The sequence below is a fragment of the Alosa alosa genome, chromosome 6, assembly GCF_017589495.1.
Source record: "Alosa alosa isolate M-15738 ecotype Scorff River chromosome 6, AALO_Geno_1.1, whole genome shotgun sequence".
Classification (NCBI taxonomy): Eukaryota; Metazoa; Chordata; class Actinopteri; order Clupeiformes; family Clupeidae; genus Alosa; species Alosa alosa.
This window is the reverse complement of record NC_063194.1, coordinates 36,103,337-36,117,312: the sequence shown is the minus strand read 5'-3', so window position 1 is coordinate 36,117,312 and position 13,976 is coordinate 36,103,337. Positions and strand designations below refer to the sequence as shown.

Sequence of the window (13,976 nt, the reverse complement as noted above, 5' to 3'; positions counted from 1 at the left end):
GGTGCATCTGTGAATGGAGGTGCGTATTTGCGTGTATATGACAGTATCCACTAAGCATACCATTCTTATTTCGACCCTCTGCCCAACATAGCTTGGAGGTTGCAGTGGTAATCGTGATGATAGTGTCCGTAATGGACGTGGTATAGACAGCAGGGGTATAATAAATAAATAAATAGGGCTCTGAAGAACTACAAAGTCACCCGCGATAGGAACTAATTTGACCAGGCTACTGTCAGTTAGCCTGGTATTGTATAGTAGCATAGGGTTTGTGATTATAGTAATAGTTTACTATTGTTGGTTTACATGTGATTGTTTTCCTGTTCATTTGTTATGTGGGTGAAATGACAAAAAAAGAAAAACGTAAAACTGCTAAAACATGTTCAACATCCAGGATTTACTGAAAGGTGCATAATTCCAGGTGGTTGCCATCCAGTTACGTCAAAATATGCAAATTAGATGAGTAAATTGACCCCTTTTTAAACGTTTGTTCATACTCAATGATTTTCACATTTACAGAAGGACTTTATCTCTGACCACTTACAAGCCATGGCCTTTTGAAATGTTGATGTGAAAATCCAATGTTGTTTTTTTTTTAAAACCCTGGCGCCTAAATGGTTAAGAAAGGGGGTCTGGGGTCCCAAATGTGGAACGGACTTCCTCCTGTGTGTGTGCGTGTGTGTGTGTGTGTGTGTGTGTGTGTGGTACAGACTTCCTCCACTACAAGACTAAGACCAACTCACCTCATGAGCATGTTTAACAGCCATTATGCTGCAGCCAGACAGCTAGCCAGAGCTTCCCTCCTATTGGTTTGGAAACAGAACAATACAAATCTGACTGGCTGGGTGTGTGTGTGTGTGTGTGTGTGTGTGTGTTCATAATGTTTTAGAGTTTCAGATCATTTCTGTTTTGTTTTTTTTACTTACAGCATTTTATGACAAGAACAACAGAACCATCTCTTCTCATTAAGACAAAAAGTACACACACACACGCGCACACACCACACACACACACACACACAGACACACACAAACACGCACACGCACACACAGAAAAACAAATCAGACATTGTGGACCTGAGAGAGAACAGGGAAAAGATGAATAAATCAAATCGAGAGTTTTGTGTGTCTGAGACAGAAAAAGAGTGTGTGTGTGTGTGTCTCTCCAGAGTTCTGTGTGTGTGTGTGTCTGAGACAGAAAAAAAAGAGTGTGTGTGTCTCTCCAGAGTTCTGTGTGTGTGTGTCTGTGTGTCTGAGACAGAAAAAGAGTGTGTGTGTCTCTCCAGAGTTCTCGTGTGTGTGTCCGAGACAGAAAAAGAGTGTGTCTTTCCAGTTTTGAGTTCTTCTGGGGTCATCTGTGACAGGACAGAAAAAAGCAGGACTAGAAGAACTCTGGAGAACCCAGTGGAACTCTGGAGAACCCTGGAGAACCCAGTGGAACCCTGGAGAACCCAGCGGAACTCTGGAAAACACAGTGGAACTCTGGAGAACCCTGGAGAACCCAGCGGAACTCTGGAGAACCCAGTGGAACTCTGGAGAACACAGTGGAATTCTAGAGAACCCTGGAGAACCCAGTGGAACTCTGGAGAACCCAGTCCCTCCGTCCCAAGCGCTCCAGAGGGTGTGGTCACAGTCCAGGAGGAGGAGTGGTCTGGGGGCGGATGCCTGGATGGGGCGGAGTCTATGGTGTGGATATGTGGTGGGCATGGTCAGAACGGAGGGGAGGGGTCAGGGGAGAAGGGGCGAAGCTCTGGTCTATAGCTGTGCACGTCCTGGAGTGTGTAGGTTGCTATGGAATCCAGAAGCCAACCACGGCTCACCACCAGATCACCGCCTGGCAAATCTGGGCAGGAGAGATGATATCACACACACACACACACACACACACATATCAGGTACAGCTCGGCAAATCTAGACATGAAAGATGATATCACACATGCACACTCTAAGAAGTGAATCTGATGACATGACAAACTGGAATAGCCATTAAGAGTTTTCTTCATGGAGACTTCCGGTATGAGGTGTGCGGAGTAGACGCGTAGGCAACTGGCTCCCACGACTTAACTTACAGTTTACCTTTAAAACCTCTCTTTTTCTAAAAATTGTAGTTTGCAAAAGGCTAGTGTAACTATACCGACTATTTTTTACGTCTCGACTATGTCTAAAACTAAGGGCAAGCAAGATAAAGATGCCTCTTCTTCGTCTGCTGGCGTCACGCTAGCAGAACTTAGCTCTCTGTTAGAAGAGCACAGGAAAGCATTATCTGCAGACTTTAAGTCACCTTTTGAGGCTTTGACAACCACACTGGACGGATTGCACTCGACTGTTGCAGACCATGGGCAGCGGATCAGTTCTTTGGAAGACAACTCTAATGAGGTGGTCGATCGTCTCCAGCAGTTAGAGGAAGCCTCTGCAGCCCTCCAACAAGACAACATGTCGCTTAGAACGAAGCTAGCCGACCTGGAGGGACGCAGTAGGCGCCAAAACATCAGGATTATCAGCCCACCTGAGTCACTGGAGGGGTCACGACCAACCACGTTCTTTTCCTAACTACTTGTGGATGTCTTTGGCACGGAAGTCCTCTCTTCACCCCCTGAGCTCGATCGGGCCCACCGGAGCCTCGCACCCAAGCCTGCTACAGGAGATAAGCCTCTCCTCTGTCACGTCGTATTCCTACAATCCCATTGTAATTTCAGACCATGCAACTGTTGTCATGGATGTCTCCTTCCCAGGCAGATCTCTCTCCCGCTCTCCCTGGCGCTTTAATTCGTTGTTACTCTCTGACACCAACTTTATTAGCACAATTAATAGTATTGATCTTTTCATATCTACTAATGTCAAACCAGATGTATCTGCAGGTGCTATATGGGAGTCATGTAAAGCTTACTTAAGAGGTGAAATAATATCTTACTCTGCCTATCAGAAAAAGATTGCTAGGGAAAAGAAAGTCTCTCTCTCCAACGATATAGCAGAGCTGCAGTCAAAGTGTGTAGACACACCTGATGCTGATGTTTTCAAAGAACTACTTACAAAGAAGGCAGAATATGACATTCTGGCCTCCAATGAAACGGCAGAGTCCCTTTTAAAAACACCTCATAATTATTATGAGTTTGGAGATAAACCAAGTAAATTGCTTGCTCACCAAATTCAGCAGTCCTCCTCATCAATGCACATCAACCAGATTAACACAAATATTGGAACAACTATTAACCCTCAATCCATTAACAATCAGTTCAGAGACTTTTATGCTTCATTATACTCCTCTGAGTGTCTAAATAGCGAAACACAATATGATAACTTTTTTAGTTCCTTAGATATTCCTTCTATCAACTCTGACGTGGCATCTAGCCTGGACGCACCATTTACAATAAATGAACTTAGGAGTGCTTTATTGCTTATGCAGAATGGAAAATGCCCTGGCCCTGATGGTTTCTCTGCCGATTTTTTTAAAACATTTGCAGATACACTGTCCCCACTGCTACTTAACATGTTTAATGACTCGCTGCAAAGTGGCTCTCTTCCTCTCACATTACGTCAGGCTACGATCTCTCTTATATTGAAAAAGGATAAAGACCCCCTGTCCTGTAGTAATTATCGCCCCATCTCTCTGCTCTGTGCAGATGTCAAAATACTGGCTAAAATGCTGGCTAGACGTCTAGAGTGTGTCCTTCCAAATATCATCGCCGCAGACCAAACAGGGTTTGTAAAAACATTCTGACATTCTGTATTCACCCACAACCTCTGACAAACCTGAGCTGGTCATTTCAATGGATGCCGAAAAGGCATTTGACCGTGTGGAGTGGCCCTACCTGTTTTACACATTAAAACGTTTTGGCTTTGGCAATACATTTATATCATGGATTAGGCTTTTGTATACATCCCCTCTTGCTTGTGTCCGCACAAATATAGACTTTTCTGACTATTTCTACCTCGAACGTGGTACCCGTCAGGGCTGCCCACTCTCTCCGTTGCTGTTCGCCATTGCCATTGAACCTCTAGCAGTAGCCCTCAGGTCCAGTCAGATGCAGGGCATCTCAAGAGGCGGCATAGAACATAAGGTATCCCTGTACGCCGATGACCTCTTGGTCTTTCTATCTTGTCCAGAAAATGTATTCCCCTTGTATTAACTGTTTTGAAAGACTTATTTCAACATATTTCAGGTTATAAATTAAATCTGCATAAAAGCGAACTTATGCCAGTTAATGCGGCAGCCTCAGCCTATCCCCTCTCAAAGTTACCATTCAGAACGTCTCTGGAGCACTTTAAATATCTGGGTATCTGTGTAACAAAAACTATTCAGAACTATTTAAATGTAACTTCTCCCCTCTTTTAGCCAGGCTATCCCAAGACGTCCACCGGTGGTCCCTCTTGCCTCTGTCTCTCGCTGGTCGGATAAATTTTATTAAAATGAATGTACTGCCCAAGTTCTTGTATCTTTTCCAGTGTGTACCTATTTTCCTCACTAAACCCTGCTTTTCTGATCTGGAAAGACCTAGGTATTGTGTCAATAAAACAGCTTTACATTAGTGGCATATTTGCTTCCTTCAGCCAGCTAACTCAGGTTTTCAATTTGCAGCCCACTTCTCCTACTCTCACTGATACCATACTTGGTGTTAACCCCAATCTCAAAGGTTCCATTTCAATACTGTACAATACTCTTCTCAAAAGTTAGACAACAACCTCTGATGCTTTACGCAATGCTTGGTCTGCGGAGCATGCCCTGAATTGGGTCCACTCCTCGTCTGTCTGTGCTCGCCATGGAGTTTTACAGTGCAAAGTGATTCACAGAGTACACTGGTCTAAAAGTAAGCTTGCTCGTATCTACCCTGACATTGATCCAAACTGTGACAAATGTCACCAAGGACCAGCCAATCTCAGTCCCATGTTCTGGTCTTGCCCCTCCCCTGCCCCTCCCCTGCTCCCTCTCAGCCATCACATCTGCCAACCTCCAACCCTCACCCTTACTCGCCCTGTTTGGTGTCCTACCCATTGGCCTCTCACTGCCGTCCTATTTTGCTGAGCTTGTTGCCTTTCTCACACTGCTAGCAAGACGTGCCATTCTCTTGCGGTGGAAAAGCCCTTGCCCCCTTCTCACTCTCAATGGATAAAGGATGCGCTTCATTTTATGAGATTGGAGAAAATTAAATACTCCCTTCGTTTCTCAGAACGGAAATTCCATAAAATCTGGCAACCCTTCCTTGATCATGTCAGGTCTCTCCATCTAGACATTGACCCTGATGTCTAGACAACTAGTTATACCCCCAAAAAAAAAAAGAGAGAGAGGGGAAAAAAGAAAGAAGCGCAGCAGCTGGTTTGTTTTGTCTGGTTGTGTGTGTTTTTTATGTTTTATTATTATTTATTTATTTTTATGTATTATTATTATTATTATTATTATGATCATATAGATTTAGTCAGATTTTTTTTTTCTTCTTTTTTCTTTTTAGCATGCCCAAATTTCCGTCAATGATTCCCTGACACTGAAAGACCGGGTACACGAAACTTGGTGGGCATGTAACCCCACATGGATAGCATGGAACCATCGTTTTTGCTTTTGATCTGTAGCCCCCGCTGGACTGGACCCCGAAAGGAGGGTAGGGCAGACACACAGTTTTCTGTGAATATCTCAAAAACCGTAGGGGTTTAGGAGGACCATCTTTTTTTGTATGTTGATCTCAAGGGGCAACCCATGTCAACCCATTCCATAACCACTCATTTCATGTATAGCACTACCTAGTTAAACACAAAAAAAGTAAAAATGAGGTGTTGTAATTGAAGGTATCTGTGACCTAACATAGTCAAAACTGCAATTAAATTGGAAGTGTAGGATCATTATGACACCCTCTGTATGCACGCCAAGTTTTGTGGAATTCGCTTCATGGGGGCCACACAATAAATTAATTTATGCTACTATACACCAACTGGCCTGTAGGTGGCGGAGACAGTTTTCTGTGAATATCTCGAGAACCGTGGGGCCTAGGAGGTCCACCTTTTTTTATGTATGTTGGTCTTAAGGGGCATGTTAACCCATCCCATTACCACTTATTTCATGTATAGCCACCTAGTTAAAAATTAAAAAAGCAAAAAAATTAGGTGTTTTCATCACAATATCTCTGGCTGACAAGGTCAAAACTGCACGAAATTAAAAGTGTAGGATCATTATGACACCCTCGAATGCATGCAATGCAAGTTTTGTGTACTTTCGTTCATGGGGGGCCTTACAATAAAATAATTTATGTGTACATTTAGTGGCGTACACCAACAAGGATTCCCGGACACTGAAAGACCGGGTACACAAACTTGGTGGGCATGTACCCCACATGGATAGCATGGAACAGTCATTTTTCGCTTTGATCTGTAGCCCCCGCTGGACTGGACCCCCGAAGGAGGGTAGGGCAGACACAGTTCTCTGTGAATATCTTGAGAACTGTAGGGCCTAGGATGACCAATTTTTCCTCGTTATGTTTGCCTCCAGGGGTCATGTTAACCCATTCCATGTGCACACATGTGCATAAACAGATACACACGCATACACATACATTTACAGTAATCATACGTATGACACATACTCACACAGTAGACATATGTACGCATGCATGCACATGCACAAACACACATACGCAGGCAAACACACAAGCACGCACATATACACACACACACACACACACACCCACACACATAAACATAAACTTGTACACGCACACATGCACACAATTCAAGAATTTTTCCCGTCATCTACTTCCTGAATTTTTGGTCATTGATACCCGGGACACCGAACCACCGGGGTACATGAAATTTGGTAGGTATGTAGCCCCACTAGACTTTTACGAAAAAATTTCATTTCGTCCCCGGGGACCATCACCCCCCCCCCCCCCCCCCGTGCTGGGCCCCCCGAACCGCAAAAAAAAAAAAAACAGTTTTTCCTAAATAACTACCTGAACCGTGGCACTGAGGATGAAGAATCTTTTATGGTATGTTGGTCTCAAGGGCCCACATCAACCTGGCTCATAATCACTCATTTGTGATATGCACCCCCACCCCCCCAGTAAAAAATGAAAATGCAATATTATTCTGCTTTAATCGCCCCTATCTTCAGTTAAGATGTTCAGAACTGCACCAAATTTTATGCATTATGATTGACCTGGCATTCTCTGGGGGTATGCCAAGTTTAAGAGAATTTCATCCATGGGGGTCTAAAAAATTAGGTTATGTGTACATTTAATGGCCTGTAAATGGCGGTGCACACATATACACATGCACACACACAGGCACCCACATACTATCGGTATTAGAACGGCCGATACATAATTACAAATTCAGTAGGATTAAAAGAAAGCCAAAATAAATATTCATCATCATCATGGCTGCATTTTCAGTATTGGCGATAAGTAGTCGCTTTGTCCACTAGATGGCGATCGTTGCAGTGAGACGTAATTTTGTTGGAAGTTAAAAGTGGGTTGGAAAAACAATGGACGCTTCCTACAAGGACTGTAATTTACCGCAGCTTAACCTCTAATAAGGATAGGACGATGTTCACATGAAATGTAATTCCCATTTCTTCTTGAAGCCGCGAAATAAATCTGAGGATGTTTATCGGACATGCTTGGTTTTACTGCAGGTAATGCGTTAATCTTGTAATATCAATAAGGACCTAGGTAATGTTACCGTTAGCGTTGGTTGAGTGATGGAGGCCCATTTGATTGATTGCATTTGTAGAAAACTATAAATGCGGTTATACCAAGCAAATTGATAGCAGCACTGTTTGTATCTTTCGACTGTCATTTATTGCACGCTACAAAAATCATTCTGTGCAATGGAAGATTTACCAACGCTTACACGGTCTGATACAGTTTTGCCTATACATGCTTGAGACTGAGACGCCTGTTTATTTTGTTTTTTAAGTCGCAGCAGGGTGTGAGAGGGGAATCGATGTGCTTTGATTCCAGCTTGGTAGTTGTAGTCTGTGAAATTAAAAAGCACGCGTGTGTGTGTGAAGTATCCAAACAATGACACCTTCATTATGGCTGCTTTAGCAACACACCTTAAGCTACTGTGTAGTGGGTCCCATTTAGAAGTGGCTACTTCATTCAAAGCTTTCCTTGACTCATGGAGCTGCGTGAATGTTATTACAACTTTTGCAATGCCCGCGATATGGCAGTTTAAGTCCGCTTTGATACTGTAAAGGCGTAAGCCATTGGTTTCAAAAGGAGATTTTATTTGTGTCGCCAGCATAGCCTATTGACAATTTATGTTGTAAATAGGCCTACCTTATAATCCTAACTGTAGCTTAGGGAAGCTAACAACTTCTATTAGGATCTAGTTTGTTAGTTATCGTTTTGTCATAACTCCCTGATGCATTTTTGCATTTAGAATAGCCAGAGCGTGGATATCTCAATCGGAAAATTAAACAATATCGGGTGCCTATGGACTAGGCTGGGTGAACCCAGCCTGATTTATTTTATTTTTTTTGATTTCTTAAAAGATTGAGCTTGGTCTGATGAAAGCCAGACTAGCCATGGACCTCAGTTACACAATGCAAGGGAACATGAATCAGCCTATATTTGCACGAACAATAACGGACAATAGCTCTTCAACTTTGGCCCGTTAAAATGTGTATGAACAGTCTAGCGACACATTTCATCAAGGCCCATTTGGACATGTCAGTTATTTGCACCACTGGTTAGATGTAAAACAGCATTTCGTTTCAGACTACTGTTACTTAATTTGTGCATTAACAATAATGTTTCAGACTACTGTTACTTAATTTGAGCATTGACAATAAAGTATTACATGAACTAAAGATGACTAAAATCTTATGTAGAAGAAGGAACATCCATCCATCCAAAAATGACCTTTGTTTTTGATAGCTGTTGAAAACGGCATGGAACTGACAGAGATGTTTTTGTTTATAAATACATAAAAAATAAATTAATAAATAAATAACATTATGCTGATACCTTTTGCTTTTCCCAAATACAATGTAGCCTACAGGTGTAAGTGACCTTTCATCAATCCAGTTGCAATGGATGGACTGTGATGAACTGCCCTACTTGTGATTGTTTAGAGATTTTAAAGGTTTCATAACAATGCTACATCTTCTTTGGCTATTCTACAATCTATTCACCTTTTCAGCACCAGTAGGCTACTTTCTGTGCAGCCAAGACACACACTCAGGCATGCCAAACAAGCATACACAAAAGTTTCAAGAGTGGGGATGGAGTAAAATATGGAGACAAATTGAAGTGTGATTTATTTTCAAGGAACGGATGTCCAGGACTGAGCGGGCGGTCATATTTTGTACCGCTATGCGGTACATCTAGTTGGTATTGTTTTTGTGTTATTTGTTTGTCCTTGTGAGCGATGAGCATGGCTTGCATTTAGGTACGGTTTGTCTATGTACTGATATGTGAAGGCACGTATTAGATTATCACTACCAGGATTACCTGTATCAAAACCCATTATACCCCATTTCATTAATACTTTTCTGTAAGGGAGGAGAGGGGGCGGGGGTGGGAGTTGGGGGTAAACTGTTTCATTGTTAGTACCTTGTTTTACAAAATTAATCTTTGTATTAATTTCACTTCATGGATGAGGTGTAATATGTATCTGTTATACTCAAAATCCCACAAATAAATCATACAAAAAAAAGAAAAAAAAAAGTTTTCTTCATTACAGTAACAGACATGCATCTATGTGTGTGTGTGTGTGTGTGTGTGCGTGCATCTGTGTGTGAGTGTGCGTGTGCATCTATGTGTGGGTGTGTGTGTGTGTGCGCGCGTGCATCTGTGTGTGAGTGTGTGTGTGTGCACGTGCATCTGTGTGTGAGTGCGTGTGTGTGCGCGTGCATCTGTGTGTGAGTGCGTGTGTGCGTGCATCTGTGTGTGAGTGTGTGTGTGTGCGTGTGCATCTGTGTGTGAGTGTGTGTGTGCATCTATGTGTGGGTGTGCGTGTGTGCGCGTGCATCTGTGTGTGAGTGTGTGTGTGTGTGTGCACGTGCATCTGTGTGTGACTGCGTGTGTGTGCGCGTGCATCTGTGTGTGACTGCGTGTGTGTGTGCGCGCGTGCATCTGTGTGTGAGTGTGTGTGTGTGCACGTGCATCTGTGTGTGAGTGTGTGTGTGTGCAGGATGAGTCAGATGATGCTAATCATAGTGTGTGTGTAGTGTGTGTAGTGTGTGTAGGAAAGGAGAGGATGAGTCAGATGATGCTAATCGTAGTGTGTGTAGTGTGTGTAGTGTAGGGCTTTGACTCCGAACTTCGTTATTCGAATATAATTCGATTATTTTAAAAAATAAAGATATTCGAACACATTTTAGGGATCTCTTAATATTCGAACCTGTAGCCTATGGAAATATGTTTTTGTAAATGTATTTGGTTGTAGCCTAAACGTTGTTTTCAATTCAGTTTCCAAGGTTTTTTTCACGCCTGGTGAAGTAAAATTGCGAGCTCATTAGCAAGGCTATTATTGGCCATCTGGGCTCCTGTAGGTTAGCATACTGGCTGGTTCGCGCTTAGTGAGCTCAGCTCCCACATAGACATTTTTATTTTAAACTTAACCTTCCTCTGATTTTAATCACCTTAGTTATCAATCAAAGCAAACAGGGAAAAGAAATGGCAACACAATCATTAAAAACACTCAAATAAATAAATGTGCAGATAATTCTGAATGAAAAGCAGCACTGGTTGAAGCCTGGAAATATTGTAAACAAAGTAACGTTAGCTTAATTTGCTAGTTTATCATAGTCTATGGTTAGACTGTTCAGTTTCCCCACGTGTGTTTAAGTTTCAATTGAATACTTTTTCTCCTTGGGACAGGCCCGTTTGAGTCTTGGAAAATACTTTTCCATTTACATTGGGATTGAGATGATTAGAATTTAGCAGTCAATTTGAATGCAGTAGTTTTGAACAAATTCGTGCAGCGTGCTAATTATGCTAACCGGATTTAATAGCAATTCAGCCAGTCGCCTTGCACGACACGTTTGGATTACATGTGCATGCTGAGGAGGGATGCGCCTGTTGAGAGGGAGAGAGAGAGAGTGCACGGGGCAAGGAGAGTCTGTGTTGAGGTAGGCCTACTTCTACCGCCTACTCTGGTAGAGTTTGACATACTACAATGCAAGATATATTTAGCCTATTTTATTTATGGACAACATAAGGCAGGATGTGTGTGTTGCTTTTAATTATGAATGTTCTATCGAACGTATTTTTTATTGATATCGCTTACATGTCTATTGCTATACATATCGCTATCGTTGTATCGCCCAGCCCTATGCTCAATAATAAAAAAATTTTGACACACGCATTTACTCAGCCTTTTCGTGTTGCGTAGTCTATTGACATTGACTGATACACTGCCCTCTGATGGACAGAACAAATAGAACTTAAGTTTGATACCAATATCGGTCTTACGGAAGACATTTAATGGTTAAAATATTATTAATACATATTCAAATTTTAATATTAATAATCAAACGAACTTCGAATATGATTTTTGGGCAAAAGTCAAAGCCCTAGTGTAGTGTGTGTAGGAAAGGAGAGGATGAGTCAGATGATGCTAATCGTACACACACTACACACGCACACACTCTACACTACACACTCACACTACACACTACACACACACACACACACACACACACACACACACACACACACACACACACACACACACACACACACACACACACACTACACAAACACACACAATTATTAATGACATTTCTTGTCATTACTAATTCAGAGTAACATCTGCCATTCACTGATCTGATGGAGGAGAATAAACCCTTTTGTTTGTTGTGTGTGTGTGTGTGTGTGTGTGTGTGTGTGTGTGTGTGAATGAGTGAGAGGGAACTTTCCACTTACCTCTGAATTTGAAGTTGGTTTCTGATTCTGAATCAGGCTGTACAATCACAAGCTGCGAAGAACACTGTCACACACACACACACACACACACACACAAATGAACTGTGGACTGACACTGACAGTGTGTGTGCGAGTGTGTTCATCATAAAACTTCTGATAAAAGGCCTACAATAACCCAATAAACACAAGGAAACGCTCTGGCTAAAATCTAAAACTATTTAATTCACAAGCTACCATCAATTGGCAGAACCAGCAAACACAGAGTGAAAACAATCAAACGCATTATTAAAATAATCAAACACAGTGTTAGAACAATGTTGGAGATTTGGTTATTAGAGATTTGGTTATTATTAGAAGTTTTACGTGTGTGTGTGTGTGTGTGTGGATGTGTATATACAGTATTTGTGTATGTGTGTGTGTGTGTGTGTGTCTGTGTGTATGGTTAGTCTTACGTTTTTGGAGAAGTGACCAAGGTCTTCCACCACAACACCTCCACAAAGCTCAACCATCTCTTGCATGTGACCTGGAGATACACACACACACACACACACACAGAAACACAAGCTTTACTGCTATGCTCCAAAGACACCTGGCCTTTTCTTCCATGACCAGCCGCTTGTGGTATGCTTAGTATTGCATGGTGCACCGAAATTACAAAAGTATCGCAATACCCTGAAATTAAAAATGTCACAATGCCTAATTTTTTTCGATACTTTATAAGAATGAAGTGTTCTTTTGGAACAACATGCATGTGCCTCTCTGAGCCCGCACGTCTCCACACGGTGCAGATCCACTTTGCTGCGCGGCTGAAGCGTTCAAATGCCTCCCCTCATTCAGACGCGTGTGGGCGTTTCATCTAAAATGTCAGCACTGCCTTCCCAAAATGCTTTGCGGCCGCGTTACCCATAGCAATTAAGTGGAGAGGGTGCAACAGTTGCGTTACCATATTAGGCTAGGAGCATCTGCAACGTCACACACACTTGCCATATTAGGCTAGGAGCATCTGCAACGTCACACGCACTTGCCATATTAGGCTAGGAGCATCTGCAACGTCACACGCAAGCACACACTTGCCATATTAGGCTAGGAGCATCTGCAACGTCACACATACTTACCATATTAGGCTAGGAGCATCTGCAACATCACACACACTTACACACTTGCCATATTAGGCTAGGAGCATCTGCAACGTCACAGACACTTACACACTTGCCAGTCATTTGAACTTAAAGGTCATTTAGCCCTACTGTTGGGTTTGATGTAATTTCAGAAATTGGCTACGCAACCTTGTCAAACTTTTACATCTGGAGAGATTTTCTTCGACTTGTTAGTTTTTTGAACGTTTATTTTATCTAATGACACAGAACACATAACAAATTGCTTCCACATATCCTTGTTATGCACTATGTGCAACTATTTTTCACTAGCCTAAAACCATGAGACTGAAGGCAAATTACTCTCACATATTTCTTAAAGTGACAGGCACTCAATCACACACACCACCAATGCACACTCAATTAGACCTACACACCACATTAAAGATATGCCTAAGTGTACATTATACTATACTAACGGCTAGTTGCCATCTCTGCACCTCCTTGCAAAGATGCTAACGGCTAGTTGCTATCTCTGCACCTCAAGCTCTTGTGTGAATTACTCACAAAGTTGTTACTGTGTAAAATTGACCTCGTGCTTCACAGCAATGTGTCGAAATATAAAATGCAAATCACATAGAACTCAACTTGCAAGCCATTTATTCACCCATTTCAAGAATGCAGGAGTAATCCAGATAGAAACTACAGTAACGTATACAGGCCACATACAGGTCAAATCAGTTAGGGATGCATGAGGGATACACACACATATGCACACACACACACTTACACACGCACAATGATATCGGCCCGACATCGGTGTCTGCAGATAACAGCTTCATAACTTAATTATCGGTATATGGACATTTCTGCCGATGTGCCTGGCCGATGTGTGCGTGTGTGGTGGTGAGTGGTGTATGTGAGTCGTGGTATTATTGTGTGGTGTGTGTGTGTGCGCAGTATGTGTGTGCGTGTGTATGGTGATGTGTGTCGTGGTGTGTGTTATGTGCGTGGTGTTATTGTGTGTG

General features: G+C 42.3%; 1 protein-coding gene across 1 annotated transcript in view; it reads right to left on the bottom strand.

The window, feature by feature from the left end:
• Positions 1-895: 895 nt before the first annotated feature.
• The window catches only part of LOC125295961 (breast cancer type 1 susceptibility protein homolog), a 50,134-nt gene continuing 37,053 nt past the window's right edge, over positions 896-13,976 (bottom strand). The window contains exons 19-21 of the mRNA XM_048245545.1: positions 12,307-12,377; positions 11,855-11,918; positions 896-1,839 (exon numbers count right to left, since the gene is read on the bottom strand). Of these exons, the coding sequence (XP_048101502.1) occupies positions 1,706-1,839; positions 11,855-11,918; positions 12,307-12,377 (269 nt within the window). The 3' untranslated portion in view covers positions 896-1,705. The remainder of the gene's footprint in view (positions 1,840-11,854; positions 11,919-12,306; positions 12,378-13,976) is intronic.